The sequence below is a fragment of the Emydura macquarii genome, unplaced genomic scaffold, assembly GCF_026122565.2.
Source record: "Emydura macquarii macquarii isolate MOO-44397 ecotype Brisbane River unplaced genomic scaffold, CSIRO-AGI_Emac_v2 contig_3108, whole genome shotgun sequence".
In the NCBI taxonomy this organism is placed as follows: domain Eukaryota; kingdom Metazoa; phylum Chordata; order Testudines; family Chelidae; genus Emydura; species Emydura macquarii.
The window spans coordinates 1,619,079-1,646,821 of NW_027133245.1; the positions used below are offsets into that span (position 1 = coordinate 1,619,079).

The following is a 27,743-nucleotide window of genomic DNA, read 5'->3' on the forward strand; positions in this document are numbered from 1 at the left end:
TTTGGGAAGTAAATGTGTGTATTTGAATTACATTCCTGCCAAATATTATGAAGTTACATCATGGATCCAACATCAGGTTTGATCAGACCATTCTAACACTACAGATGGTTTCCATTCTAAAGTTACCTTTCAGGCCAAGATCACCACCCCCACAAATTCTCTTTCATAACCTCAGATAAAGTTATCAAAACTACTACTCCTTAGTATGAATGCAGCAGAGGAATTATTATTAGCTGCACACCTCCAAGAAAGCAACATTGTTTTTTGGCAAGTGTCAACAGTTTAGACAAAATAAAACCAAAATGTACATAATGAAAATCAGTACTTTATAACGTTTATAATGATCTTAATATAAATGTTAACATTTGTTAAAAATTTCAGTGAACATTCAAACAAAAAACAAATACTTCTGAAAATTCTGACAAAGGTTCTTCCTCAAAGGTTGACTTTAATAATGTTAATCCACTCCTATTGTAACAGTGATAGGACATTAGTTATACTTAATTGCACTGAGTGTGCCTTCCATTGCATATGTGCACTACCGATAATTTTTTAAACATAATTGGCCAAATTCACCCCAAACTCCACTGACATTAACTCCATTGACATTGGATGAATTTGGCCCTTGTGTTCAATTTGCAGGGTTTGAAGAAAAGCTAAAGGACAGCCTTTCCTGACACTTCTTCCCTCTTCTGCATCTTCCAAAACACTTATAAAATTTTGCAAAATTACTATTTGAATACGCCTTCGAATTTCACTGTGCTTCAGTCTATTTTGATCTACATTCAACTGGGGTGTGTGTCAATTTCCATGCATACTTCGATAGTCAAGTCAAACAAATAAAGATGTAGTAGATGTAATACAGTCTAGTACAGATTTCTTTCATTTTTCCCTATATTTCTTGCCAAACACTTTTCAAAAAAAAATGTGTAATATCTTTGAAAGGGAAGATGTGTGGCACCGCCTTTTTTCCCTTCCCCAGATTAGCAATGCCTGGGGTTTTTGAACAAACATGCTGCTTTCTAATAATAAAAGCCCTAGAAGGAGGAGGGAGAAAAAAAAAATTACTCAAATATTTCTTGATGAGTTGATGACAACTGAAAAACACTTTGCTTGCATTATTGACTGGCTTTGTGTCAAGCACTGGAGGGGATTTTCAAGTTATGGAGATATTTGGAACCCTGTAGCAAGTCGCTAACTGTGTTGTTGATGTTATGTACAAACCACGCCACATTTGGAGAAGCAACAGAAAATATGTGGAATTCATCACAGTAATAGAAGGTTAAAAAAGTAGAATTAAAGGAACCAGATTTTTAGGATCCTCTTTAGGGATCACATCTTGATGTTTTCTCTAAAAGCCTGAGTACAATTTTTAACAGAACTTTTTATAAAGATGCCAGTACTTTTCAGACTCAGAATGAGCAGGTCATTTTTATAACTGGTGCTTTATTTACTTGCATAATGATGACAGACAAATTTTAACATTAATTCCCAAGTTCATAAACTCATCTCCGTTTATTACCTCCATTTAATTTTTCCCATAAATTATACCAAGATAAATCATATAATAGCTTTTATTGCATATCGATCATAGCAAGCAATACATATAATATAATATTGACCTCATGCACTGAAATCTGACTGACATGCTCAAAATTCTCTTTTCCATAGTTCTTGGTATATAAAATTATTTCAAAAGTTTTTCAGGCCAGTTTCTCTGTCTTTTTTTTTTTTTTTTTTTTTTTAAAGACATGGATTAGCAAACAAAAGAAAACTGATTATGATTTAAAATGTTTGTTTCATTTAGGACCTGATCCAAAGCCCACTAAAGTCAGTGGGAGTCTTTCCACACACTTCAAAGGGCTTTGGATCAGAATGGATTCATGATTATCTAAAACCTGATAACGCTGTGCACTTCTTGAATGACATTACTTGGAACAAAGATGTTAACTTCAGAATACTGACCTATCCTTCTATCCCACAAAAGGTTTCCTTTAAAATCTGAATTTATGCCAGGCTTGCTTTGAGCTTTACTGTGCCTTTTAAGCCATAGCCCACTTTATGGAGCATTGCAGAGGTTCATTAGTGCAACAGGAACTGCTGTATTCAGAGAGACTCCTGGATTCCAGGAGAATAGAGGGAGCACAGTCACTGCACCATCCTTTCATAGGGCGCAGTGTGCCACTGTGGGTGCAGAGCAGAGGCATCATGGCCATGCCCTTGCCAGGGAAGCTAGCGCCAGAAGCAATCCTTGTTTTCAGAAGTACAAGGGGATAGAGGTAAGAAGTCCCCTTGTGCTCTATTTCCATCTCCTTCCCCCCATATTCTGCCCATGACTGGAGACAATCAAGTTCTTAGTAGTCTATGCTATCTCCCCAAACCTGGAAAAAAATAACAAACCTGGCATTGAAAGTAAAGTGATTGCCCCATTGACAAATTTGCCAAAAGCAAACTGATTTGTAGTTGGTTTACCGTTTACAGGTTGGGAAGAGGGAGGAATAATATCACTATTGGTATTTTGGCACTAATCACTGAAGGATATAGACCACTCACCTGTACATATTGTTTCTCTTTATGAAGATTATGCACCAAGCCTGCAAGCATGAATATGTCTCCTCTGCCTAATCCTTAACTCAACACAAACAGATTTATCCACAGTGAAGAATTCAGAAAAGCCCATTTTATCCTCCTTAAGGCACTGTCAACAAACAGCACAACTCACCATAAAGCACATAATTGTAAGTCAGGAACATCAGTGATTCATACATGTTTATTTCATGCTGGACACATTCACAGTATACATCCCTCCCTCCATACAAAGAGGCCATGAAAGCAAATAAAATAAAGTGTAATCTGATGTATACCCTAATGGTGTTAAAAACAGGCTCATGCAACAAGTTTGTTTAGAATGGACCCAGTGTTATAACTTTTATGTTTTCTTTACAATGACCTATTGTATCTCTGTACTAAAGAGGTTCTCTTGTCCTTGAGATATTAAAGAAGGGCTTAAGCTGAGGGTAAACAAGCCATTCCAACGACCACCCATGTGAGAAACGGTACTGAGAAAAATCTGGACACTCCAATTGTAATCTGGCCTGACTATTGGTCAAGTGATAGTGTAGGGTAATGCCAGGCAAGTATTATTGGGGAGGAAAAGCATACAGTCACCTCTTGTGGTTTGCCAAGGGAGTCATGCTGACAGGTTCCAGAGAGAGAAACAGCCAATCCTTCTCAAAGAACTCTTCTCCATTTCCACAAAATTGCCTGCTTACTATGATATTCGGACATACACTGAAAGACTAACATCAAGCCATACTGCCCTAAAAGGCAGCAATAACAGCCTTCCCCCTACAAACACCCCAACCTACAAGATCCATAAACCTGCATGGTCTAAGCCAAGACCAAATCAAGAACTTGTTCCGCAAGCCAAAGGTCAGCAAGCAAACTCAGGCTCTGGGGGAAAGCAAGAGTGAGCGAATCCCAGGGCCACGGAGCCTCCACTGAGAATGCCTGCATCGGGGTTCAAGACTTCAAAGCTAGAGACCACAGAAAGGAGCCACCCCCGCTGATCTCAATTGTGAGTAAGAAGAGAAGTGTTTGATCTCTAGCTAGTCAGGTCTCACTACACCTGTTCTTCACCCTTGCCAATATAGGGAAGGGACTATCTATGAGTGTATAGCCATTAGCACAGTAGGGCCCTGAACCCCAAACTGGGCCAGTAGGTGCCACCACAATATAAATAAATAACACTACTCATGCCTTACAACACAATCTTTAACTACAGAGTCACATGCTACTTTTACCCCCACATAGATGATCAGCAGGATTTGAGGCCAAGACCTTCAGATCTACAGCACATACCTCTTCCATTTTGGTTACACTGTTATTCTCAATGGGGACTAGTCCCTAGAAGGGGATATACCACATACTTTGCCGATGGCTTAAACAACTATTTGTGAGACAGTGGATCCCTGGGTATCAGGATTCCTGGGTTCCATTTCTGAATCTAGGAGAAGATTGTGGTCTAGCGGTTAGAGCAATGCTTAGTGATAGGACAGCCAAGCACACATTTTTGTCACATTCATTCGGAAAAGCAATATGGCCGAGACTTGGTTCTGCCATTTTAGGAACCTGGTTTCTATTCCCCTTCTGACAGAAACGCTCAATAATCAGAGTTTTGAAAGGTCCAGTAATATAAACACCTGTCAATGGGAGAAATGATCTTACAAATTATGGCCTCCTGGCTCCGAGCTATGACCGCTCCCTTAAAACAAAAGGTATGCGGACAGTACTCTTTGGCTTAGTGGTGCTGCAAGACAGGGAGGCTGATTTGCCCAGAATATGGAGCATACTGAGAAATCCAGAATCCTTGAAAGGTCTGGGCCCCAAACCATACACACTCTAGAGCATCAATATTTTAAATTAGGGTTTGGTGCAACCACTTCCATCACCCAAAATGTCTCTTCCTTCAAGAGACATTAATTTAATATAACTTCATTATAAATATATATTATTTTGATTGCTTCCCATGAAAATTGCTCTTTTAAGAGGCCATTCCTTTAACAGATGTTAGAGTGAGCTCCACTTTTTAATCTGAAGACTAAAAACCAGGTCCTATTATACAAGTTTAAGATAAAAGTACAGTACAGATTTTTACTATGGAGATAAAAGCCTTTAGACTTGGCTGATAAACTCAGGAGCTGTTCCTGGAAGACAACCTTGCTCACAAAAAACCACTTCAAGGCTGAGATAAGGTAATTTCCATAATGTCGCCTGGCATGTTAGAAGTGCTAAGTTGGCTTTTCTTGGAGCAAGTATTTTGGAAATAATATGTCTGAGAAGTTTCTATTATGGATAGAGTTATAATAACGAGTTTCAATGGAACCAAATAACAAAGTCCACTTGAAAAATACCTTGCTTAATATTACTGAACTAAAGGTCAAACCTTGTATCAAATAAGGGCCACAGAAGGGCTTAAATGCAGTGGAGACATTACGAATCTGCTGCGGGGTGACTTCATCAAGTCTGAAGAAGAGGACTTCATCCAGTGCATGCTCCTTGTTTCTTAGTGCATATGGGGAGCATGGGGTGAGGTAGAGCCAGTGGATCTGTGACTCTGTGGATCCACTAGCCATTTCCTCACATGTACATTCCTGCTATTTGTGGGGGGGTTTTGTAGCCCCTGAAGATGCAGTAGCTGCCATGGACTAGCTCTATGGGAGAAGATGTATGTCCACTCTAGACTCCAACAAACTTCTTCTATGCATTTTCAACTGTGTGCAAAGAAGAGGATTGGGCGGGAGATTTTCAAAAGCATCTAATCTATTTAGGTGAAAAAATCTCATAGAAAGTCAATGGAAATAGTCCACCTAAAATCCTTTTGTGCTTTTGATAATCTCTCCCTTGGCCATAAATGGGCTAGTGTGGAATGTCTTTATTTCTGGATGAAATGTCGTAATCCCATGTCACCCACCACAATCATTCTCAAGAGAAACACATACACCTCTGTTGGAACTCGGATACTATTTGAAAGAAACAATCCTTCATAATAAATAATAATGCTTACTACTTGCACAGCTCTTCTCATCCATAGATGTTAAAATGCTTCATAGAGGAGTGTATCACTACCCCCAATTTTAAGATGGAGAAACTGAGACAGAGAATTTAAGTAAGTTGGCTCATGGTCATACAGGACCTGATTCAACTACCTTTTATACTTATGTCAAGCACTACCTTATTTCATAAGGAGTCCCATTGATTTCAGGGGGCCTATTTGCAGAGTAAGGTGGGTCAACATTAGTAAGGGAGGCAGAACCAGGAAAAGAACCAAGACTTCATAGCTCAAATCCTGTGCCCCATTCATGCACCTCAACATTGATGTAACAGAAGTTATGATTTTCCTCAAACAGCAAAAGACTAAAGATATATCATAGCAACTTATTTCAGACTCAGAAGCATCTTTATTGGAAACATGGTATTCACGGGAGGGTAAAAGAACAAGTTAAAAGTTGTGGTCAGATCTTTGGCCTAAATAACATAACCCACTCCACTAATTCATTCAGTCTCTGTTGGAAAAGCAACAGCCTTCACATTCCTCTATATTCATCAGCCTTGGAGTAAAAAATAAACAAGACAATCTTGACATCCAGAACCACACAGAATTATTTACAGTCTACCTTACCCTGTTAAAGCACAGGGATAAGTAAGAAATATGCCTGGAATTGCTAAAGTTACTAGGATTAGTTGGTTTGACATTCATTGTCGCTTCTCAAATTGAGAGTTTACAAAGTTCTGTAGTTCATCTCAACTATGACTAAACTTTTCTTCACTTTATCAAGTCAAAGAAATAATTCTAGAAGTACCTTATTGATTTTGTCAAATTTCTTATCTATGTCCTTGAGAGCTACATAGGTTAAAAAAATTGTCAGGATTAAAAAAAAAACAAAGGAAAATTTAGCCTGTCAATTACAGCTGAAAGGAGCATTCTGTAACCCACTGTAATGCTCAAACAAGGTGCTACTATCATTTAGGGTTATATTTTACCACAGTGCAGTTCTTGGGTTCCAAAACAGCACTTGTTGTGAATGGCCGATCATTTGATTTGGCTATATTTCTGCAATATGCACAGGGAGGAAGGGGAAACATCTGAAGTTATTTTTATTTCTGTAAGTCTTTTGGTCATACAGCGTGAATGTTAGGGTGAGGCTAGTATTGTCTGAAGCCTGTGAGGGTCCTTTTACATAGCCTCATTTCCTTCTTCCTGTTGCTAGGAAAGATAGTTAAGCCTGAGAAACTCTTGTTTACAATACTGGACCATCCTGTTCAGCACGGGGGCTCTTTTCCTCCATCTCCTTTTACAGGCCAAGGGCCCCATCCTGTTCACATTGAAGTCAGTAACAAACCTCCAACTGACTTCAGTGGAAACAGGATTGTTCCCCAAGAAACTCACTACATCATGGTATTCTTGGGCAGGAAAAATTTGTATCATACAAACCCCACTTTTAAATATTTACAAAACGTATAAATACACAAGCTAGGAACTATTTACAGCATGCAAAATATCTACTTGAAAGGAAGAGTAAAATAAAAGCATGATAACTCTTCCCCAGGCTCCTTACTCAGACCTCAAAAAGTACAGATGGAGACGATCTGCAACCTTGATGCCCAAGGAAAGGCTTTCTAAAACACGTTACATATGTAGGTTAATAGCATTACAAGTTAGCATGCATAGGCACTGGTGGTACACACTTTTTCCTTTTTCAAGAGGGTCAGTATACATGGTATGCAAGCAAGTACTTTTAGATTTCTCTAGTCAGCACCAGTATTATTCCATTGCCCAGCAGTGGCAGCTACAGTGCAGTTTATCAGAAGAGAAGCACTCAACTTCTGCTGGCTGCAAGGCCCCAGGCCTAAGAACAGAACATACCCAGCCTCAGATCTGATTCTCTGTTGCAATGCAATGTACTGTCCAAATATCTCCCTGTACATTCTAAAACTGCTGGGTGTATCACTGAGATGCATGATCTAAACAAAACAAAAAAGATCACCTTCCATATTTTAAACTACTTGTTAGAAAATTATTCTAGTGACAGCTGGTATAGCTCAAAAAGAACTAGAACTCTCTATGCGCATAAACCAGCATCACAACATATCTGCATTTTTCAGACATTCCATTGGTGAAGAATGAGCAAAGAGAACTTGTTTTATTACATGTCATAAATGTCTGGGAAGTCCTAGAGGTAACTGAATATAGCTGATCTCAAAGTGTTTTGACTCATCATCATGAACTATCAGTGCAGGAGCACTGATAAAACAATAGCTACATATTCTTTGTACATAATGTATTTCGGAACCTAATCTGAATATAGGAATCTTAACCTTAACCAACGTCTCAGACAAGTCTTGAAATAACTTCTGAGCCCATCTGCTGAACAGCCGGCCGGCCCACTCCTCAGTACTTTAATCTGTCATTGCGTGTTTTCCTTTTATTGGAAATGCAGGTCAAGTGACTTAAAGGATAGCACTACCATCTGCTGCAACCTGAAAGACGACTTGGCAAACCAAACTGGTTGAATTAGTGGAGGCAACTAATACCAATTATCTATGCTATGGACTAGCAATAGCCTGCCGGCCAGATGGATGCTGAATTAGTCAAACTTTGAGCTGCTGATAGATTTACATTCAGAGGCTGTTCTGCAATCTGTTTGGCTATTATCTTCCCTCTCCTTCTCTACAAACAGCATTAAAAATGTAACCTGACACTCAGGATCATCACTGCTTTGCTGCTGGGAATTTCTTGATCGGGCCAGAGAATTCAAATAGGTCACACTTACTCATGTCAAAAATGCATCTGTAACTGATGGCTAAGATAAAGTTGCATTCCCTCAGCCCACGAACTCACACATTTTAAAAATTGTTGCCATATGAGGTGGAAATCAAAACCTTCTGGCATATTAATAATTATTTATGTTGTGCCGTAAGTGTAGGTGGCACTGTAAGACTTGTTATTTTCTTTAAAAGAACAGGTAAAAGAGATTTGTCACGCTAATCGTAAATGCACTTTAAGATGTAGTACAGTGTTCATTAGCGTAATGGAAACACATTGTTCAGCAGCTTCACAATTATAGTAGAAAGTAGGTCTTTGGTTAATAGTTGCTATTTGCAAGCGAGAGGAGGGTAGTACTGAAGAAGCCTGACAACAAAAAGAAATTGTTTTCTATTTGTGCTAGAAATACAGGGGGTTGTTTACTACTTGCAGGGGGTGTTGTTCCTGAAAGAGATCAAAGGCTCCAGTCATGACATCATGGGTTTGGGCACCACAGCACAGGAGGGAGTCATCTGGCTCCTTGAAGCCATCAGACTAATTATTGAGAACTTCAAAAGAAACGGTATGCTTCTTTCTCCTGGGCACATTTTTTTTAAAGGCTGGTTTAACTATTTCAACTGTAGTACCCTTTAAAAACCTCAGGCACAGTCCAATTACAAGTTCCTTTATGAGTTATGAATTACAACTCTGACATTTTCACTTGGAATTGAGTCACAAACTCTAAGCAATCTAATGAAAAGCATGTTTCAAGAAAAGCCCCTCAGTCTTGCTACTTCAAACCAGCACCAGATTTTCGTAGGTTTAACAACCTACATTTTGCAACTAGACTATTTCCCTGGTATGTCACCAGCGACAGAAGTTAACAGTTACAGCCACATTTTCAAACCGCTGGTTGAGACTTTCCAGCACCTGAACATATTTTGGGTTTTAACAACACTTTTCCCAGTTAAGAAGAGATTGGAAATGATTGACAGTGGCTATTAAAAAACAACCCCACAGTTTAAACTTTTTAACTCAGTCGATAACTGACGGGGAAGGGGAAGAGAACCTAGCCTGGAGAGGTAAAAGCCAACAACAATACGAATAGGACATGAGTTATGGACTGAAACTTGATGTTGATCTCAAGCAAGCCAGAAAGGATGCCCAGGATCTTAGTTAGAGCGTTAAGAAATCCGCATACCAAATGTAAAGGGGGGAGGGAGGCAAAGTGGAGACACCGGGGAGTTGGGAATAGTTTGTGTACGTGCCGAGATAAAAGTCTGCGCTGACAATCCGCCCAGTCCCCACCCTTCCAACTCCGCCAGACGCGCCTTCCCCCCGCACAACAGACACGTCGATGTGATCACACAAACGCAGGGAACCCATTTGCCTAGCGATGATCGTCTCAAGCCGGACCAGGCTTGTTGCAGCAGAAGTGAAATCTCCAGGTGTTTTAACTCAACCTCCTCCCCCCAACCCTCTGCCCCCCCCCATCAATCCAGTCCCGCGCCGCTGCCCCCTCTGGACGAAAGTCATTTTCACCCCCCCCGCCCCCCCAGCAGCAGTAAACAACCGCAGGACAACACATGGCATTGATCGCAACTCGAAACCGGCTTGCTTTTACTCCCCAGAGAGCAAAGCACAGGGAGAAGCGTCGGGCTTTCCGTGCCGAGCTGTTGCTTACAGCCCCCCGAGGGGACTAAGCAGAGCAACCAGGAAAGGCTGGGGCTGCCGTAAGCGGGAGCCGGTCAGTGTCCGTGTCCCCGCCTGCACACGAGTCATCAGAAGCGGCGGGAGGCCAGCCGCAGGACAGCGGCTGCAGCAGCGGGGGAGCAGATCGCCCAGCTCGGCCCAGCCGCCCACCTGCGCACGGGGCCCCGGGACAGAGCTTACGTGTCAGAATCATGATCTCCGGCTTCTCTTTACACATCCGCGGACGGGGAGGCAGGGGCGAAACGACGGCACGCGCGGCCAGGGGCGCAACGCTGCGCAGGATCCCGGCCAGCGCCTTCCCCAGCTTCGCTCTCCAAGCCCTTCACGGGGCGGGCGGGCGACTCCAAGCGCTGCCTCTCCTCCGCCGCCAGCGCCCCGCAGCCATCCCCCTCGCTCCTGCCCTTGCCCTGCTCCCCGCGGGCTGCCTGGCCGCTGCGCTGCTGGCTGAGCTCCGGGCGCCTCGCCTCCTGCCTGCTTTGCCGCAGCGGCTGTCTCGCTGTACTCTGGCTGGCGGGCTGCGCTGAGTTTGAAAAAGCCTCTCTCCTCCGCCCTGTCCCACATAAACTTCGGCATCGCGGCGGGGTGGGCAGCCGCGGGCCACGCCCCCTGCTGCCCAGCCCCTTGGTGTCTTTTTCACAGGGGGCTGGAGGGTTTATCGGTTCGCTTATTCCTCAGTTTGTTGTCTTGTGGCTCCTGCACGTCGGCGCCCCCCCCACCCCTTTCCGGCCACAGCCGGGTGTGTAGTGACAATATGCTGGAGAGATCCAGTTCCCAAGAGAGAGAGAATGATCCCCTAGGCACGCTCTGCTCCACAGCTTTACATACGGTGTTGTACATCCCCCGTCTTTATGAAACAATCCTCCCCTTTGCCCTGAGATCGGCATCGGTCTAAACCCCAGCCTCCAGCGCCCCTCACCTTGCTGTGCCTGGGAGGGAAGGCAGCAGAGGAAATGAAAACTCCCCAGTCCCCAGAGCTGAGGTTTTCAGACTGGTCCCAGCTCCAGCTTTTCAGCAAAGCCTGTGTTCTTCCAGCATCAGCGATGTGGTGGGTGTCTAAGGCCCTGTCTAGACCAGGGAAATTTTCTAAACATTTCCTATGGGTGATAACAATAGCTGGAGCCATAGTGAAGATGGGCGAGTTAGACATAGTGGGGTTTATACTGTAAATACATAATTTTGACATGGCTCAGATTTTGGGCATTGTCAACAGATTAAAGTAAGGATTAAAAAATCACACCTCCTTCCTAACCACACAGGGAAAGACGACCTCAGTAAAAACACTCAGTCCTGCTCTCAATGTTTGCAATCCACTGAGTGGATTTGTTTTTCTCCAAAGACTGAATACAAGTCGACTGATTCATCTGCTGTACGTGTGCCTTCAAATATTTTCCTAGGTCCTAACCTGTAGAATCTGAAACGTTAGTCAGAGCATGAGCCATGATCAGTAGGCTTTGGAGCATTTCCCTGATAGCAGCAACTGTCAAAAAGTAATGGTCAACGCTGCTTTAATTGCTTGACGATATTTTCTATTATATATATATATTTTGTAACTTGTAAGGACAGCTCACTATAATGGAATACACTTTATTTTCTGTAAAAAGGGACAATGGGCACAGCTCTGAATAATTTTTTCCCAAGAAATGTTACTATATAGAATAGTGCTGTTTGAGTTTCTGAGTATCGTGCATGTGCCTTGTTATCAATAGGGGCTAGTGTACAGTTTTTAGTTATAGAGGGGCAAAATGGGGCTCCAGCTCCAAATCCAGGACAGTGGGTATATTAGGCGCCAATTTTGGAATGAGCTCCTGATGAAGGCGGGTATCCCACTCGTATTTCCATCTCCAGTCAGTCTTTGGCCCTATTGCCAAAAATTATTAAAAATAGATGTAAACTAGGGTGATGCTTTCTGAGATGTAGACACCCATCTATCAGGAATTGTAGAAAGACCACCAAACTCATTTCATAGTGGATACCAAACAGCCACTAGGTAGTCAACCAGATGTAACAGGCTTCTCAATAACAATTTCCTAAGCCATCCACTCCCTTTTACATTTTCTGATGATCGTGTAAATACCCATTTCTTGGTAGACACTCACAATCTAAGCCTTAAAATGATACAAAACATGCACAAATACTTTGAGCAGCCACAAAGCTATGAGCATGTAAAAGAGCACTGAAATTCTGAAAATGCCTGTATGTCATCAAAAACTGTGATTGGCTAATTTTATTCTAAGTCAGCCTCATATTTTATATTAATTTTTGTTTTTTTAAGTTCCAACTGTTGTTTCAGCACTGTGGTTGACAGATATAAAGTGTGGTACTTGAACAGGCGATCTCCTGAAGAATAAAGTCTCTTTCTGCAAGCTGCTAATTATGGTAAGTTGGCTATTTCAGTGTTTCTGGAACCTCCTACACAGTTCCAGATCATTAATTTACTTTCATAATCAACAAGAGAATGGTGCTGCACTACATCTTCAAGCTTGACTTTTCACACACTACCGGCTCAATTACCACTTCATTATCTTAGTTAATTTCAACTCTCATAGGCTCAGCTGAATTTACCCGCATTTTTGGATGCTTCTTCTATGGCAGCAGTTGGTGCGTTTAAAATGCAGGTCTGGCCCATAAAACATGAGTCTCTTGGGGTTCTGGTGCCCCTGACATATTTGTTTCCACTTAGTCTTGAGGGTACAACTGATGCAGGCAAGACACCTAAATTTCCAGAGGGAATTTTATTTTCTGTTGTTGAACAGGCAAGGCAGTGCCCTTCTAACTGGTTGCCCTGCCTTTGCTGGCTACACCTTTGAGCATTTACAGGACAAACAAGTGTACAGGGTTGTCATGGGAGGACTTGGAAGAGGCTATTAGTAAAGTGCATTGTACTTTGGCAGCCTGAGAGAAAAGAGAGAAACTAAGTTATTTCGTCCACAAGCTATAGAAAAGGAAAAAAGAATATAAAGTAGGTTACCCAAAGAGCCTACAAAGGACCTTCACTTCTGGGGATATGAGACAACACTTTCTCAGATCCCTGGGGTATGAGTGTGGGAAGACTAGAATCAGGGTTAGGCATGGGGTAAGAATAATACAGTTTTACTGATGTTCTTGTAATCTCTGAAATAGGCTGAAATGCTCTTGTTGAAAGTTAGGGCTTATCTACACATAGCAGTTGCACTAGTTGAATTTAAATGGATTATAAACCGATTTAAGTTAAGTTGGGCAGACCTCTGTGTAGACACAAGTATATCTCTTTAAAACTAGTTAGATTGCTTTAGCTTGCATTGATATTGATATAGGACTGATTTAAAATGAGGGCTAATGTTGCACCAGTTGAACTAAATTGGTTTTAAAGACCCTTTTAGTTAAATCAGTGCAACTTCATGTGTGGGCAAGGCCTGGGAAGGTATCATTCGTAAATTTGGGTTATAAATGATGAAATATTTAGGGCCCAATTAAGCAACTCTACAAAAGCAAGCACTTACACAAGTTTGCCCATTGGGCCTGTAGCCCTTTTTCATATTTATGAATGGCTTCTATAAAGAAAAAAAAATAGGTATCCTCTTTTCACCCACTCCCATGCCATGATCTTAAAATATGTTACACTCATTTAAACACAAACAGTGTATTAACAGTTAATAATTTGCACTGATACAGCACCTTCCATCCACAGATCTGAGGTGGCTTTACAAACATGAATCGAGTGAGCCTTGTGTGGTCAACAAGGCTATGTTTACACTGCCCTGCAATTTGGAATATTGGGGTGTGAATGCTAGTGCAAGAATACGTTAATGGGAATGAGGAACCTGTTAGTTCACATCCATAGCATTCACATGAGGAAGTTACAGCACAGCACTTTGGGGTACCCTGCTCTTCAAACCTCTGTAGCGAACTGTGAGGCAGTGTAGACAAGCTCTCAGTATTCTTATTATCCTCATTTTACAGTTGACTAAATTGAGGAACAGAGAGATTAAGAGTGTGATCCAGGAAGCAACTTAGGTGCCTAAACTCCAGAGGTAGGTGCCAAAGTTCCCAGGCATGGCACCACTGCAAGCCACAAATCTCCACTGGGCTGCCACCGAACCTTGTAGGCACCTAAACTCACTCAGTGCCTAACTTTCTGCTGTAAAAGTTCTCTAGGCGCCTAATCTCTAGACCCTGGGGAATGCACACTGCTGCCCCATTCTAGGTATCCAGATGCCTATCTCCCACCTAGACTCCAGAGCCATTCATGAACCAGAGGAAGACAGGCATTCGGCTGCCTAAGGAGGTGTGCTCAGAGACCACATACTGGATCAGGTCTCATTTAAAAGTCAGCCAGAGGAGCAGGAAGAAGGGGTGCCGCTGCCTACCTTATAACTGCAGAAGTTATAAAAAGGGCACCACCACCTCCTCAGGCTGTATTGTGTGGAATGAGGCAGGTGCCTACTTCATGAGGTGCCTAAGCTGCCTGACTCCTGGCGATGGGTTCCTGTTTGAGGATCACAAGCAGAGATGGCTGCCTCCTGGACTTAGGCACCTAGGGCAGGGTTTAGCACAAGCATCTCTCTCCTTGGCATCTCCCATGGCTAGCTTAGGTGGCTTGCCACCTAGCGTGCTGGCTTTTTGTGGATCAGATTCTAAGGTGCCTCTCTCCCCTCATTCATTATATAGGGAGCCTAGGTACCCAACTCAGGCTTTGTGCATCATATAGTGTTAGTCCTTTGATTTTCTAGGCACTTAACAGTTAGGTGTTGTGACACTCAGCATTAGAACACCCAAGTCCCTTCTTGGATCCCACCCCAAGTGATTTGCCCAGGTTACACAGAAAGTCTGTATTTGACCCAGATTTCCCGAATCCCTAATCTAAACCTTAACCACAGGTTCACCCATCCACTTTGCTCTTCTACTAATCATCATCACTTAGAATCTTACTAGTGTTCTTGTAATATTTCTGACACCTCCGTTCGACTGTAATGAAAGCATCAGAAATACTTAAAAGAAACAGACAGGCGGTACTCTTGACTTACATATCACTTCACAAATGGAACTGTAGCACCCCTGTGGCCAAGATAGAGTCCGCTCTGCTGGGGGGCTCTGGCCAAGAAAAGGTGTTCAGAGGAATGCAGCAGGGAACCTCCCTTCCAGCCCAGGAGCACCTGTTCCAAACCTCCCGCCCCCAAATAAACACCCCTGCATAATACAATGAATATAGGAAAGGGAAATATTTATCTACAGAGGGATGAATGGAGAAAAACAACAGGGGGAGAAGAAAGGGGCCATTGCAACAGGGATACATACAACACAAGGATCCATAGGCCCGGTGGTACCACAATATAAAAGGATAGATAACGAGCACTGCCTCTAGACACAGAGGTCAGCAAACCTGGGCAGAGTTCCCATCCAGCAGTGTCTTGGGTGCTCCTGGTCATCTTCAATGTCAGTAAACTTTCCCCAAGAAACCCCTCTGGTGCCCTCTTCTGCTGCGCTTCAGAAACCCAACTGAGCAACAGCTTCCCCACTTAACTAGCTACAATCTCCCTCCTTATTTCCAATGCAAAGTCCCAAGCCTCAGTACTCATGGCCCGATACTGCTCTGGGTGATGGTGATACTGGGTCTGGCTCTCGTTTGTCCTTCTCAGGTGGTTCCTTCCTGGCACAGTGCTCCTCCTGGCTCTGCGCCTGGGATGTCCCCATTGGGCCGCTCTGTCCATCCCGGGCTCGGCTACTTCGCTACATGACGGCCTGCTTGCTGTAGGCCCTCTTGTCTGGAGCTATGGTCCTCTCCCTTTCTCCTCCCATTGGAACAACCAGCACCTCCTCTGCCTCAGGCGAGGTTTTAAAGGGGCCATGCTCTCTAAACCCCAAGGGGCTATACAAATGTAGCACGTCATGTTTTTTGAGCCAAACTTTCCAATCTAAGATAGGCAAGACAAAAAAAAATGACAAGACAAGGCACTGGACAAGAGTTCAAGTAAGAAAGGGTATGCAGAAATTGTTGGTGAGAACAGGGCATGAAGGATTCCTGGAATAAGTGGATTTTAAAGGAAGAATATGCAGGAGGAGATAAAAGGCTACTGGTTGACAGGAAAAGGGAGACAGTTTCAAGAGCAGGGACATCACGAAAAAGAGGGATGCGGTGGTGAAGTTCAGTGAAGCTCCTCCGGCTGCCCCAGGCCCCGGTGGGGAGAACTCAAGAACTCCTCCAGACCCAGTGGGGATAGCGCGAGAGCCCTCTGGCCCTGAGGCCCAGGTTGGGGGAAAGTGAGAGTTCTCAAGCCCCGAGGCCCTGGTGGGGGTAGGGGGGGGTGAGAGCTCCTCCGGCCCCTGGGACCCTGCAGGGAGAGCACAAGAGTCCTTTGGCCCCTGGGGTCTTGGTGAGAGCTGACAGCTCCTCTGGTCTGAGGACCCTGGTGGGGAGAGGGGGACCAAGAGGAAATGAGAGCAGAGAGGAAGGTGGAACAAGACTATTTAGTGCCTTGAAGGCAAGGATGAGGCACTTAAATTTGATGCAATAAGAGAAAGGAAGCCAGTGAAGCAATCCAAGGAGGTTAAGGTGACATGGTAAGAATGCAGAAGTTTTAACTTTAAGAATTTTAAGAATTATAGCAAAGTTTAGCATGCTCACCTACAGCATTGTGCAATAATAATAATAATAATAATAATGCTACATTATCAGCCTAAATAAGCTCTCTTCTTGACCTGGAGAGCAAATCAACCACTGTGGTGAAAGACTAGCTCAGTCTCCATTCCCATTCAATTTCTGCAGATACTGTCAGGGCCAGTGGCTTTTGTGATCGGAATGTTTGTCTGCTAGGAACTGGACTCAGACCACCAACTAATTTCACATAAGCCACTAAGGAGATTCCAGAGGATAATCGGCGACCTGTACTAGAATCTTACTAGTAATCTGAAGGAGAAAGGCTCTGATTCCATCCCATTATCAATTCTTGGAGCCATCCAGTCTCTTTGGTTTGCATTTTAACTTGGATTGTCTAAGTGAATGTATTTTCAAAGTTAAAGAGTGAGGCATAAGTCTTGTATTAGCAGGAAAACACCCTTAAAGGAACATTCCGCCTGAGGCATGGGTGTTTATCATACTGCAGCAGCAACAACACTGTAATCACTCATTTGTCTCTAAAAAGTGTTGTGGAATCAATAAAGCCACTGCCTTTTGTAGTTTAGGTTTAATATTTCTATCTACTTAATTCATCAGCTCAGAAAGAAAGAAAGAAAGAAAGAAAGAAAGAAAGAAAGAAAAGCAATCCTATGGTAGAATTCCTAGGCTGGTTCCTGATGAATGTACTGATTTTAAAGTCATGCTTATTGAAAGAAGCAAGATACTTTCTCTGTGGAGTGTTGTTATCCTTAATGCAATCAAAGAGTTCTAGATGGATGATGAAGTAATTGTAAAGGCTTGCCCAACAGGCACAATTATTCACTTTAATAGGTGAATTCTTCTTCTGTTTGAACTATATAAGGGAGTGATTCGTAGGATGGAACTAATAATAAGGAGTTCATTGTCCTCTGTTTTCCCTGTAAGGCCCAAATGCCTTAATAGCTAACTGTACTATTGCCATCACTCCACTTTTAAACAGTGTGATACAGAGGAGTCACAATTTGCAATTGGTCATCTGACTTGCTGATACAAGCACAGGATTGTAAGACACACGACTACAATTCTAAATGCTAGTGTTGATATCCTCTTAGCAATAGCATGATAGATTATAGAGCAACTTCAGCTTGCATGAGATACCAAGCCTTTGGCTACAGACGTGGCTTCACTGGGGTCTTTAGGTTTTATTAAGGCTGTTTCTGAACTCTAAAGGACCCGAGTGTTGTACAGTTTGCCAATGAAATAACAACTTAGTTCTAATTTTAAAGCACTTGACTTCATTGAAAATTAGTTATTTAAAGTGGGCAATAATTGTGCAGCTCTCTTTAAAGTGAAAGGTTACAGTATCATTTCTTAGAATTGAAATATACTAAGAATGCCATGCTTTCTGAGAAGGAAGATTATTGTCCCACATCACAGAGAATCCTAAAATGAAATGCTGTATGTTCTTGAAGTAATTTTTAACTAATTAATATTATATCATACAAACATATGCACTGCTGTACAGAATGTAATGGATGGTCTGTCTATTCTAATATCTTGTCTCCTGAGATAACCCATAGAGATACTTCAAAGAAAGGAACTCATTATTGCTATGCAATACTAAATACTGTGGGTGTGTAATTTATTTCTGATCCCAGCTGTTGATCAAAATGACACCTAGATTTATTATTTTACAAGTAAATCAAAATGTTACTAAACTTGCTCTGATACATATTATGCATATAATTGACTATATTTTAAATGTAGAGATAAGTGAACTCTTTTTGCCTGAGTTCAAATGTATTCAAACCCCATGAGTTCGAAAGTTCAGTTTGAACAAAAACAGGACTGGTTTTATGTTGCACTTCGGACAGACTGTATAAAATAGAAACAGTGAGGGGAGAGAGAGGAAAAAAATGATGCTAATATAGCTTGAAAAATGAAGCAGATTTGGCAAAGTGTAAAATAAATACAGACTGAAAAAAGGAGAGGGAGAGAGAGACACACTCTAAATACATTTTAACACAGAGGGCCAGATCCTTAACTGTTCTAAATCAGCTGCAATGAAGTCAATGGAGGTTCTGATTTATTCCACTGGGGGATCTAGTCCATAATATTTTCCATATAGAATAGCACTGATGCCTTTTATTGAAGTGGGCGATGGGATTCTTTTGCTGGCTTCCCTATTGCTAGAAAATATGTTTTTTCATCAAAAGGTGGCTCACCCTTGGGAAAACTACAACCTGGTTTTAAATTTCAGGAAAATAAGGTTTGAGAACTCAAAATAGCTTTGGGAACCCAATAAAGAGATTGAGAATTTCACAAAAATACAAACCTCTTCAGACTTGCTCATCATGCAGTGGCACAAGAGCCAGCAAACAGAGCTGAAAACAGGAGAGTTTGGGGAGGGAGTGTGTGGTGTGCTGGTATTGTTGGGGTGCTAGCTGGGAGTTGTTTTGGTGGGTTGTTTTTGTTTCTCTCACTGACAGGAAGTAGGGGGAAAGGCTTGACAAATACAGAAGTGGTAGTGGTAGTCACTCAAACAGTGGAAGAGACAATGAAAATGACTGTATGTGGAAGCTGTGGGATGTATGTGATCCTGGAGGGGGTACCTCAAAAGAGCTTTGTTTGTATGAAGTGCTGCCTCATAGAGCTGGAAGAGAAGATTCGAGGGTTGGAGATGCAGGTGGAAACTCTGGTTGAATTTAGAAGGGGGTTCGAGCAGATGATGGAGCAAAGGAATGAGGAGGCCAAAGGGAAAAACCCAGACCTGCAGATGAAAGAAGGACCAACGAACTCTGAGGGGAGAATGCTGGGTGAGGAAAGTGGCCAGTGGAAGCGCGTGACTGTGAGAAGCAGGCAGAGGAAAAGACGGGCTAGTGAAGGAGAAATAGAGCTCAGAAACAGATTTGCAGAGTTGGAAAATGAAGAAGGTGCACAGCAGGTAGTTACTGAAGGTGGGAGGGCAAGGAAGAAGAGAAGAGCAGCTAGTCTTATACAAACAGTGGATGAATGAATGGAGATACCACTAAATAAGAGCCCACCAAATAAGGATACAAGAACGGCTGCAGAGGATTGCAAAGGAGAATAGTAGATGAGATGACTTGCAGCCAGAAAGAATAGGGGATAGGCTGGAGAATCACACCGTCACTAGAAAAAGGCAGGTCTACGTGATTGGGGACTCCTTCCTGAGAAGAACAGACAGGCCTGTAACCAGAGCTGATCCAGAAAACAGAAGGGTGTGCCGTCTGCCAGATGCTAAGATATGGGATGTGGACCTGAGGCTGAAGAGATTCCTAACGGGAGTGGGAAAGAATCCACTGATTGTCCTTCATGTGGGTACAAATGATATAGCTAGATTCTCGCTGCAACGTATCAAAGGAGACTATGCCAGGCTGGGGAAGACTCTAAAGGAACTTGAGACTCAGGTGATCTTCAGTGGGATTCTGCCTGTCCCTAGAGGAGGATAACAAAGGTATGACAAGATTCTGATGAACAATAGATGGCTCAGGCAGTGGTGCTATAAGGAGGGCTTTGGGATGTATGGTCACTGGGAGGCATTCATGGACAGACAACTGTTCTTTTGGGATGGACTTCATTTGAGTAGGGAGGGAAATGCACTTCTAGGATGGAGGCTGGCACAACTGACTAAGAGAGCTTTAAACTAGGGAGTTGGGGGAGATAGTTGGGAGATGCCTGATTTTGGCATTGAGAGGGAGGAAAATGAAGTAAGAGAGGACATAGCAGTGGGGAGCAGCATGGACATTAAGAGGAAGGGTAGTGTAGATACCAGTCTAATAGGTGAAATTGGCAGTAGAATGACTGTGCCAAATCAGGTAAGGAAAGTGAGCGAAGCCAAACAGCAAAAATTAAGATGTTTGTATACCAATGCGAGGAGCCTGGATAACAAAATGGAGGAACTAGAGCTACTGGTAGAGGAAGTGAAACCAGATGTTATATAGATATTATGTAGAAACATGGTGGAATAGTAGTCACAACTGGTGTACAGGAATTGAAGGGTATGTGCTGTTTAGGAAAGACAGATATAAGGCAAAAGTGGTGAAGTAGCACTGTATATCAATGATGAGGTAGATTGTAAAGAAATTAGAAGTGATGGAATTGATAAGATAGAGTCTGTCTGGGTAAAAATCACATTGGGGGGAAGAAAACTACTAGAGTTTCCCCTGCGATAGTGCTTGGGGTGTGCTACAGACCACCAGGATCTGATTTGGACCTGGATAGAGACCTCTTTTAATGAAGTAAATACTACTGGGAGCTGTGTGATTATGGGGCACTTTGACTTCCCAGATATAAACTGAAGGACAAGTGCTAGTAGTAATAATAGGGCCCAGATTTTCCTGGATGTGATAGCTGACAGATTCCTCCATCAAGTAGCTGCTGAACCAACAAGAGGGGATGCCATTTAGATTTGGTATTGTCAGTAGTGAGGACCTCATAGAAGAACTGGTTGTAGGGGACAACCTTGGTTTGAGCGATAAGCTAATTCGGTTCAAATTAAACGGAATGATAAAGAAAAATAGATCTGTGACTAGGGACTTTGACTTCACAAAGGCTAATTTAAAAAATTAAGGGAATTAGTTGGGGAAGTGGACTGGACTGAAGAACTCATGGATCTAATGGTGGAGGAGGCTTGGAAGTACTTCAAGTCAAAGTAGCAGGAACCATCTGAACCCTGCATCCCAAGAAGGGGAAAAAATTCATAGGCAAGAGTTGTAGACCAAGCTGGAAGAGTAAGCATCTCAGAAAGATGATTAAAAGAAAGCAGAAGGCCTACAAGGAGTGGAAGATGGGAGGGCTGAGCAAGGAAAGCTATCTCTTGGAGGTCAGAACATGTAAAGGCAGGCCAGACATGTGAGACAGGACAAAAGCCAAGTAGAGTTGGACCTTGCAAAGGGAATTAAAACCACTAGTAAAAGGTTCTATAGTCATATAAATAGGAAGAAAACCAGGCACTAAGGATGGGGTGGAGGTTAAAGATAATCTAGGCATGGCCGAATATCTAAACAAATACTTTGCTTCTGTTTTTAATGAGGCTAATGATGAGCTTGGGGATAGTGGTAGGGCAGCTAATGGCAGTGAAGATATGGAGGTAGAAATTACCACATCCGAGGTAGAAGCCAAACTTGGATAGCTTAATGGGACTAAATCGGGGGGTGGGGCTGGATAATCTCCATCCAAGAATATTAAAGGAATTAATTGCATGAAATTGCAAGTCCATTATCAAGGATTTTTAATGAATCTGTAAACTCAGGGGCTGTACCGTATGACTGGAGAATTGCTAACATAGTTCCTATTTTTAAGAAAAGGAAAAAAAGTGATCTGGGTAACTACAGGCCTGTTAGTTTGACCTCAGTAGTATGCAAGGTCTTGGAAAATTTTTTGAAAGAGAAAGTAATTAAGGACATCGAGGTTAATGGTAATTGGGATAAAATATAACATGGGTTTACAAAAGGTAGATCGTGCCAAACCAACCTGATTTCCTTTTTTGAGAAAATGACAGATTTTTTAGACACAGGGAATGCAGTGGATCTAATTTTCCTAGATTTCATATGGTTCCACATGGGGAATTATTAGTTAAATTGGAAAAGATGGGGAATAATATGAAAATTGAAAGGTGGATAAAGAACTGGTTAAATGGGAGACTACAACAGGTCATACTGAAAGGCGAACTGTCAGGCTGGAGAGAGGTTACTAATGGAGTTCCTCAAGGATCAGTCTTGGGACCAATCTTATTTAATCTTTTTATTACTGACCTTGGCACAAAAAGTGGGAATGTGCTAATAAAGTTTGCGGATGACACAAAGTTGGGAGGTATTGCCAATACAGAGAAGGATCGAGATATCATACAGGAAGATCTGGATGACCTTGTAAACTGGAATAATAGAAATAGGATGAAATTTAATAGTGGAAAGTGCAAAGTCATGCATTTAGGGACTAATAAGAATTTCTGCTATATGCTGGGGACGCATCAGTTGGAAGTGATAGAGGAGGAGAAGGACCTGGGTATATTGGTTGATCACAGGATGACTATGAGCCGCCAATGTGATGTGGCTGTGAAAAAGGCTAATGGGGTCCTTGGATGCATCAGACGAGTTATTTCCGGTAGAGATAGGGAGGTGTTAGTACCGTTATACAAGATGCTGGTGAGACCTCATCTGGAATACTGTGTGCAGTTCTGGTCCCCCATGTTTAAGAAAGATGAATTTAAACTGCAACAGGTGCAGAGAAGGGCTACTAGGATGATCCATGGAATGGAAAACATGACTTATGAGAGGAGACTCAAAGAGCTTGGCTTGTTTAGCCTGACCAAAAGAAGGTTGAGGGGAGATATGATTGCTTTCTATAAATACATCAGAGGGATAAATGCCAGGGAGGGAGAGGAATTATTTAATTTCAGCGCCAATGTGGACACAAGAACTAATGGATATAAACTGGGCATCAGGAAGTTTAGATTTGAAATTAGAGGCCAGTTTCTACCAATCAGAGGAGTGAAGTTCTGGAATAGCCTTCCAAGGGGATCAGTGGGGGCAAAAAACCTATCTGGTTTCAAAACTGAGCTTGATAAATTTATGGAGGGGATAGTATGATCAAACAGCCTAGTTTGGCAGTTGATTGATCTTTGACTACTAGTGGTAAATATGCCCAATGGCCTATGATGGGATGTTAGATGCGGTGGGCTCTGAGTTATTACAGAGAATTCTTTCTTGGATGTCTGGCTGGTGAGTCTTGCCGACATGCACTGGGTTTAGCTGATCACTATATTTGGGATCGGGAAGGAATTTTCCCACAGGGCAGACTGGCAGAGGTCCTGTGGGTTTTTTGCCTTCCTCTGCAGCGTGGGGCATGGCTCAGTTGCTGGTAGATTCTCTGTACCTTAAAGTCTTTAAACCATGATTTGGACTTCAATAACTTAGTCATAGATCAAGGGTCTATTATAGGACTGGGTGGGTGAGGTTCTGTGGCCTGCATTGTGCAGTAGGCCAGACTAGATGATCATATTGGTTCCTTCTGACCTTAGAGTCTATGAGTCTATCCTAGTTCATATGGAAATGCTGCAGGAGGCTAGTTAGAACGTCTAGCCCAACGATTCTCAACCTTCATTGCACCACAACCCCCTTCTGACAACAAAAATTACTACACGACCCTGGAATGGGGGATTGAAGCCTGAGCCCAAGCCCTGCTGCCCTGGGTGGGGGTGCCAAAGCTGAAACCCGAGAGCTTCAACCCTGGGTAAGGGGATGCGGGAGGGCTGTAGTGTGAGCCCCGCTGCCCAGGGCTGAAGCCAAAGCCTGAGGCCCATCACCAAGTGCGGAAGCTCTCAGGCTTCAGCTTAAGCCCGGGCAATGAGACTTGGGTTTTGGCTTCAGACCCGGGCCCCAATAAGTCTAACGCCAGCCCTGGCGACCCCTTAAACAGGGTTGTGACCCACAGTTTGAGAATTGCTGTTCTAGCCTATAATGGAGGCAGAAGGATGGAACACATTCTGTAGCTCATGGGACAATAGTCTCCACAGATAACAGATGAAACCCACATTTTTTGGACTAGAAAACCACCAAAACCTCATTTATTTTTTTGGTGAAGACAACAGTTTATAAAGCAGACTCTGCACCTGAAATTATCAGGAAAAATCCAAGGGTTGAATTCTCAACCCTAACCAAGCTCCACTTGTGTGTAGAGAAGGGGGCTGCAGAGAGATGTTTTGGCTTCCTGATTCAGTGCCAGCTAACCTCAATGGAAGTTAACATTTCTGAGGACCTACTCTAACATACATCACTGGAGGACAGATGTAGTGGAGCTTTGCTCTGCCACTTCCCCTCTCTGCCCCTAACATGAGCCCTTCTCCCTGTTTGCCAGTGATTTGGGGATGGGAGTGGGGAGTACAAGAGCTGGCTTTGCCTTGCCAGCCTGATGCCAGTGGAATTTATTTGCACAAGGGGAATTCTTCAGTGGCTAGCTACGCCTACAGTCTCCATCCTCTACCACATGAGTGGCGCAAAGTAGACGGAGTACACTGCAGAATCCAATGCTCAATTTACACTTATCTGTGAATATTGTAATGCCTTACTTCTCAATTCTGCGAATACTTAATCATGAACCTCTACATCCAAATGAAAAAGATGACTGCTCTCTCTCTCTCTCTCATAAAGAATAATGAAAGTAATGCACTTTACACCATTTGACTATATAGTCTAAGAGACAAGAAATACATCTCACCATTGGGATATATGGGAAATTGGAGCTTTATATATTAAAGTTCTTATTTTTACTATTTTTGTTAATATAACAGTGGTTAAATCATTATTAAATTAACCAGCTCTTCCTCCGTCTGTTTTAAACAATTAGATTTTACCTAACATCTTTGAAATCACCAGGTTCCCATGCATTCCAGTGATAAGATGCATTTCCTATGTCTCATTCTATTTCCCAGTGTGAGATCCAATCTGATGAAGTATCTGAAAAATGTCAGCTCTTGCTGTAAGAGATAACAGCACCATTCACAAAAGGCCTGGTCATGTAAGATACTGACTTTCTTGTGCTCCCACTAAAGTCAATGGGAATTGCATGATTAGGCTGTTACTGAGCATGTTGAAACAATGATAGGTTTTTCCAAAAAATGAATTTGCACAACAATTTTATTATCATCAAGTAAACACCATATTTAGGCTGTAATCTTGCAACTTAATGCACTAGCACAGATGCTCATTCTCTTGGAGTGTTCCACTAAGTTCAGTAGGACTCAGCAGGGCCGTAAGGGTCCATATTAGCAGGAGCCGGGCCATTTTTAGCTATAGTAACTAAGATATAGGTAATCACAGAAGTTTCCTGTTAAAGTACAGTATTTTTATTCTCCCATCTCTCTCCCCCACCCCCGTCCCGCTTTTGAATGATTCAAAGCTTTGTTGTTAAATTAGCTCTCTATTCATTAAACTTATTTCCTCTTGAGGAAATAGGCACATGCATCCACCTGGACTAGTTGACCAATTATGTGAAAAGGCTGCTGCTGTTTTAGCCTTGGGGAATCTGCAGGACAGAGGAAATCATTTTAAACCAATGACACAATAAAGCATGATAACTAAGGTAACTAGAACACACTCCCTGATGGATAATTTCACTACAACATTCATCAAAAGAAAATAAAGTTTTATGAGATATTTATTAGATACTATAGTCTGGGCAGCAGCTGCAGTAAATATAATGAAAAGCTACTGGGACAGTAAAGAGAGAAAAACACAAATGATTTCAGGTCAATGGGCCAAATTCAGACCTGATGTGAGTCAGTGTAACTCCACAGTCCATTCCACTCATATCCAGAGCCCTACAGGCGCTTCCTCCTACTGCCTGTCCCATCCCGCCCAGTGTTAGGGGATTCATTTGATACCCAAGGGCAGATACTGATATTCATTAACCTTTACCAACAAGGGCCTATTGTATTTTGCCATGCTGAATGCTTCTTTCCTTTGCCTGCCTTCAGAACTCTGTTCTCTTCTCTTCTAACGTTCTTATACCACTCTCATCACTCTGGTATCTGAGTGCCATGCAGTAGTGCATTAAATAATGTGACTAACATTTGTCATGTGTGGTTTGTTTTATCTCTCATCCTCTCCCAGGGATAGTTTGTTTCTTTTTTAAATGTACACACTGTTAGGTGTTTTTGTTAAAAAAGGCAGGACTGAAGGAGTGCATCTTGCATTTGCAGTGGAAGGTGGTGAGGTTTGTGGTGATCCTTAGTTCCTATGGGAGATCATTCCACAGTCTCAGACCAGCCCCCAAACAAGCTCTATCTCCTGCACAGATGAGCTTTCCTCTTATGGCAGAAAGTTCCATTGGGCCTCATGAACTGAGTTGTCAATCACGGTCTTCATCGCGGAGATCCAGATGAGCTTTTACATATGTTGGCCCAGGCCACTAAGTGACTTGAAAATAAGGACTGAAACCTTGAACTGGACTGGATATTCTATGGGAAGACAGCATAGGGAGTAGAGGACAAGTTTGAAATGTTCATAGTAGCTTATGCTGCTGAGGAGATGCTCGGCAGTCTTCTGTACAAGCTGGAGTTTTCTGAGGGCAGATGGCTTAATGCCCAGGTATACTACACTGCTGTAGTCCAGACAGGAGGTGACAAAAGCATATATAACTGACTCCTGGTCATCATCCATCAGCATGAGAGGGAGTCTCCTAGCTAACCAGAGATGGTAGAAAGTGTTATTCATGGATGCTGCTATATGAGAACTTGGTATCAGTGAGGAATCTAGGAACTTTCTTTCTTTCTTTCCCAATTCTCAACTCCTTAAATTCAAGTTTATGAATCCTTGGAGGGTAGCCAGTTTAGATGAAGAATAATGCTTCTCTTCTCTCCTTAAACTTCCCTTATTTTGTCGTGATATTACAGAGGGCTGAGACTAGTGTGTGGTTTTATGTATGTACTTGATGCAACGTGTAGGAACAACCGGAGAAGTGACTGTCATGTCAAAAAGTGCTCGCCTATTTTAAATATTCCCAAGAAACAAGATCATGGAGAATATTTACTATGCTTAATATCACAAACTTAACTTATACTGTGAACGATGGCACTTTTTTTTTTTCTTTTTTGCAGTCTAACTTTTGCAGTCATATCATTTTACAAGCAAACTTGATAAACAAATTTGCGCTTGAGAGAATATTTATATCAGGTCTTAGCCTGGAGTAATTTTGGCATCTCTGAGTTATGAGCCTCAGAAAAGAGATACTTATATGGAAAATGCAGAACAGCCTTGTTCTTGAGTGCCAATAAAATTCAAGGTTTGTAAGTCTTCATGTGCAGAATAATATAAAGCAAGAATAAGACTCAGTTACATTTTTCAGATTTTAAAATGCATGCAAAAGCAGCATGGATGGAAGAGGAAAATTTTTACCTAAATCTCTTAATCCATTAAACCTTTGAAATGGGTCTCATCTGATAATCCAGTGAATAAATCTATGCTTTACTGCATGGATGTGCGATAGATAGCCTTTGGATTCTATGCAACCTACTTCTTCTTCTTGCGTGTGGTGTAGAGTTCCATTCAAGCATTCATTCAGCAGTTGTATGTGGGAGACCTCAGCCATTCTAGTACATTGTTGGTCAGGAGGTTGAGGGAGACCGATCCTCCTTTA

At 42.4% G+C, this 27,743-nt stretch overlaps 1 protein-coding gene across 2 annotated transcripts in view; it reads right to left on the reverse strand.

Moving 5' to 3' along the window:
* The window catches only part of DLC1 (DLC1 Rho GTPase activating protein), a 413,813-nt gene that overhangs the window by 35,520 nt on the left and 350,550 nt on the right, over positions 1–27,743 (reverse strand). The window contains exon 1 of one of the 2 annotated variants that reach the window (XM_067530651.1): positions 10,199–10,731. The exons of the other annotated variant lie outside the window; for it this stretch is intronic. Within the exon in view, the coding sequence (XP_067386752.1) occupies positions 10,199–10,235 (37 nt within the window). The 5' untranslated portion in view covers positions 10,236–10,731. Of the gene's footprint in view, positions 1–10,198; positions 10,732–27,743 lie in introns of those variants that run through there. 2 annotated transcript variants of the gene reach the window in all.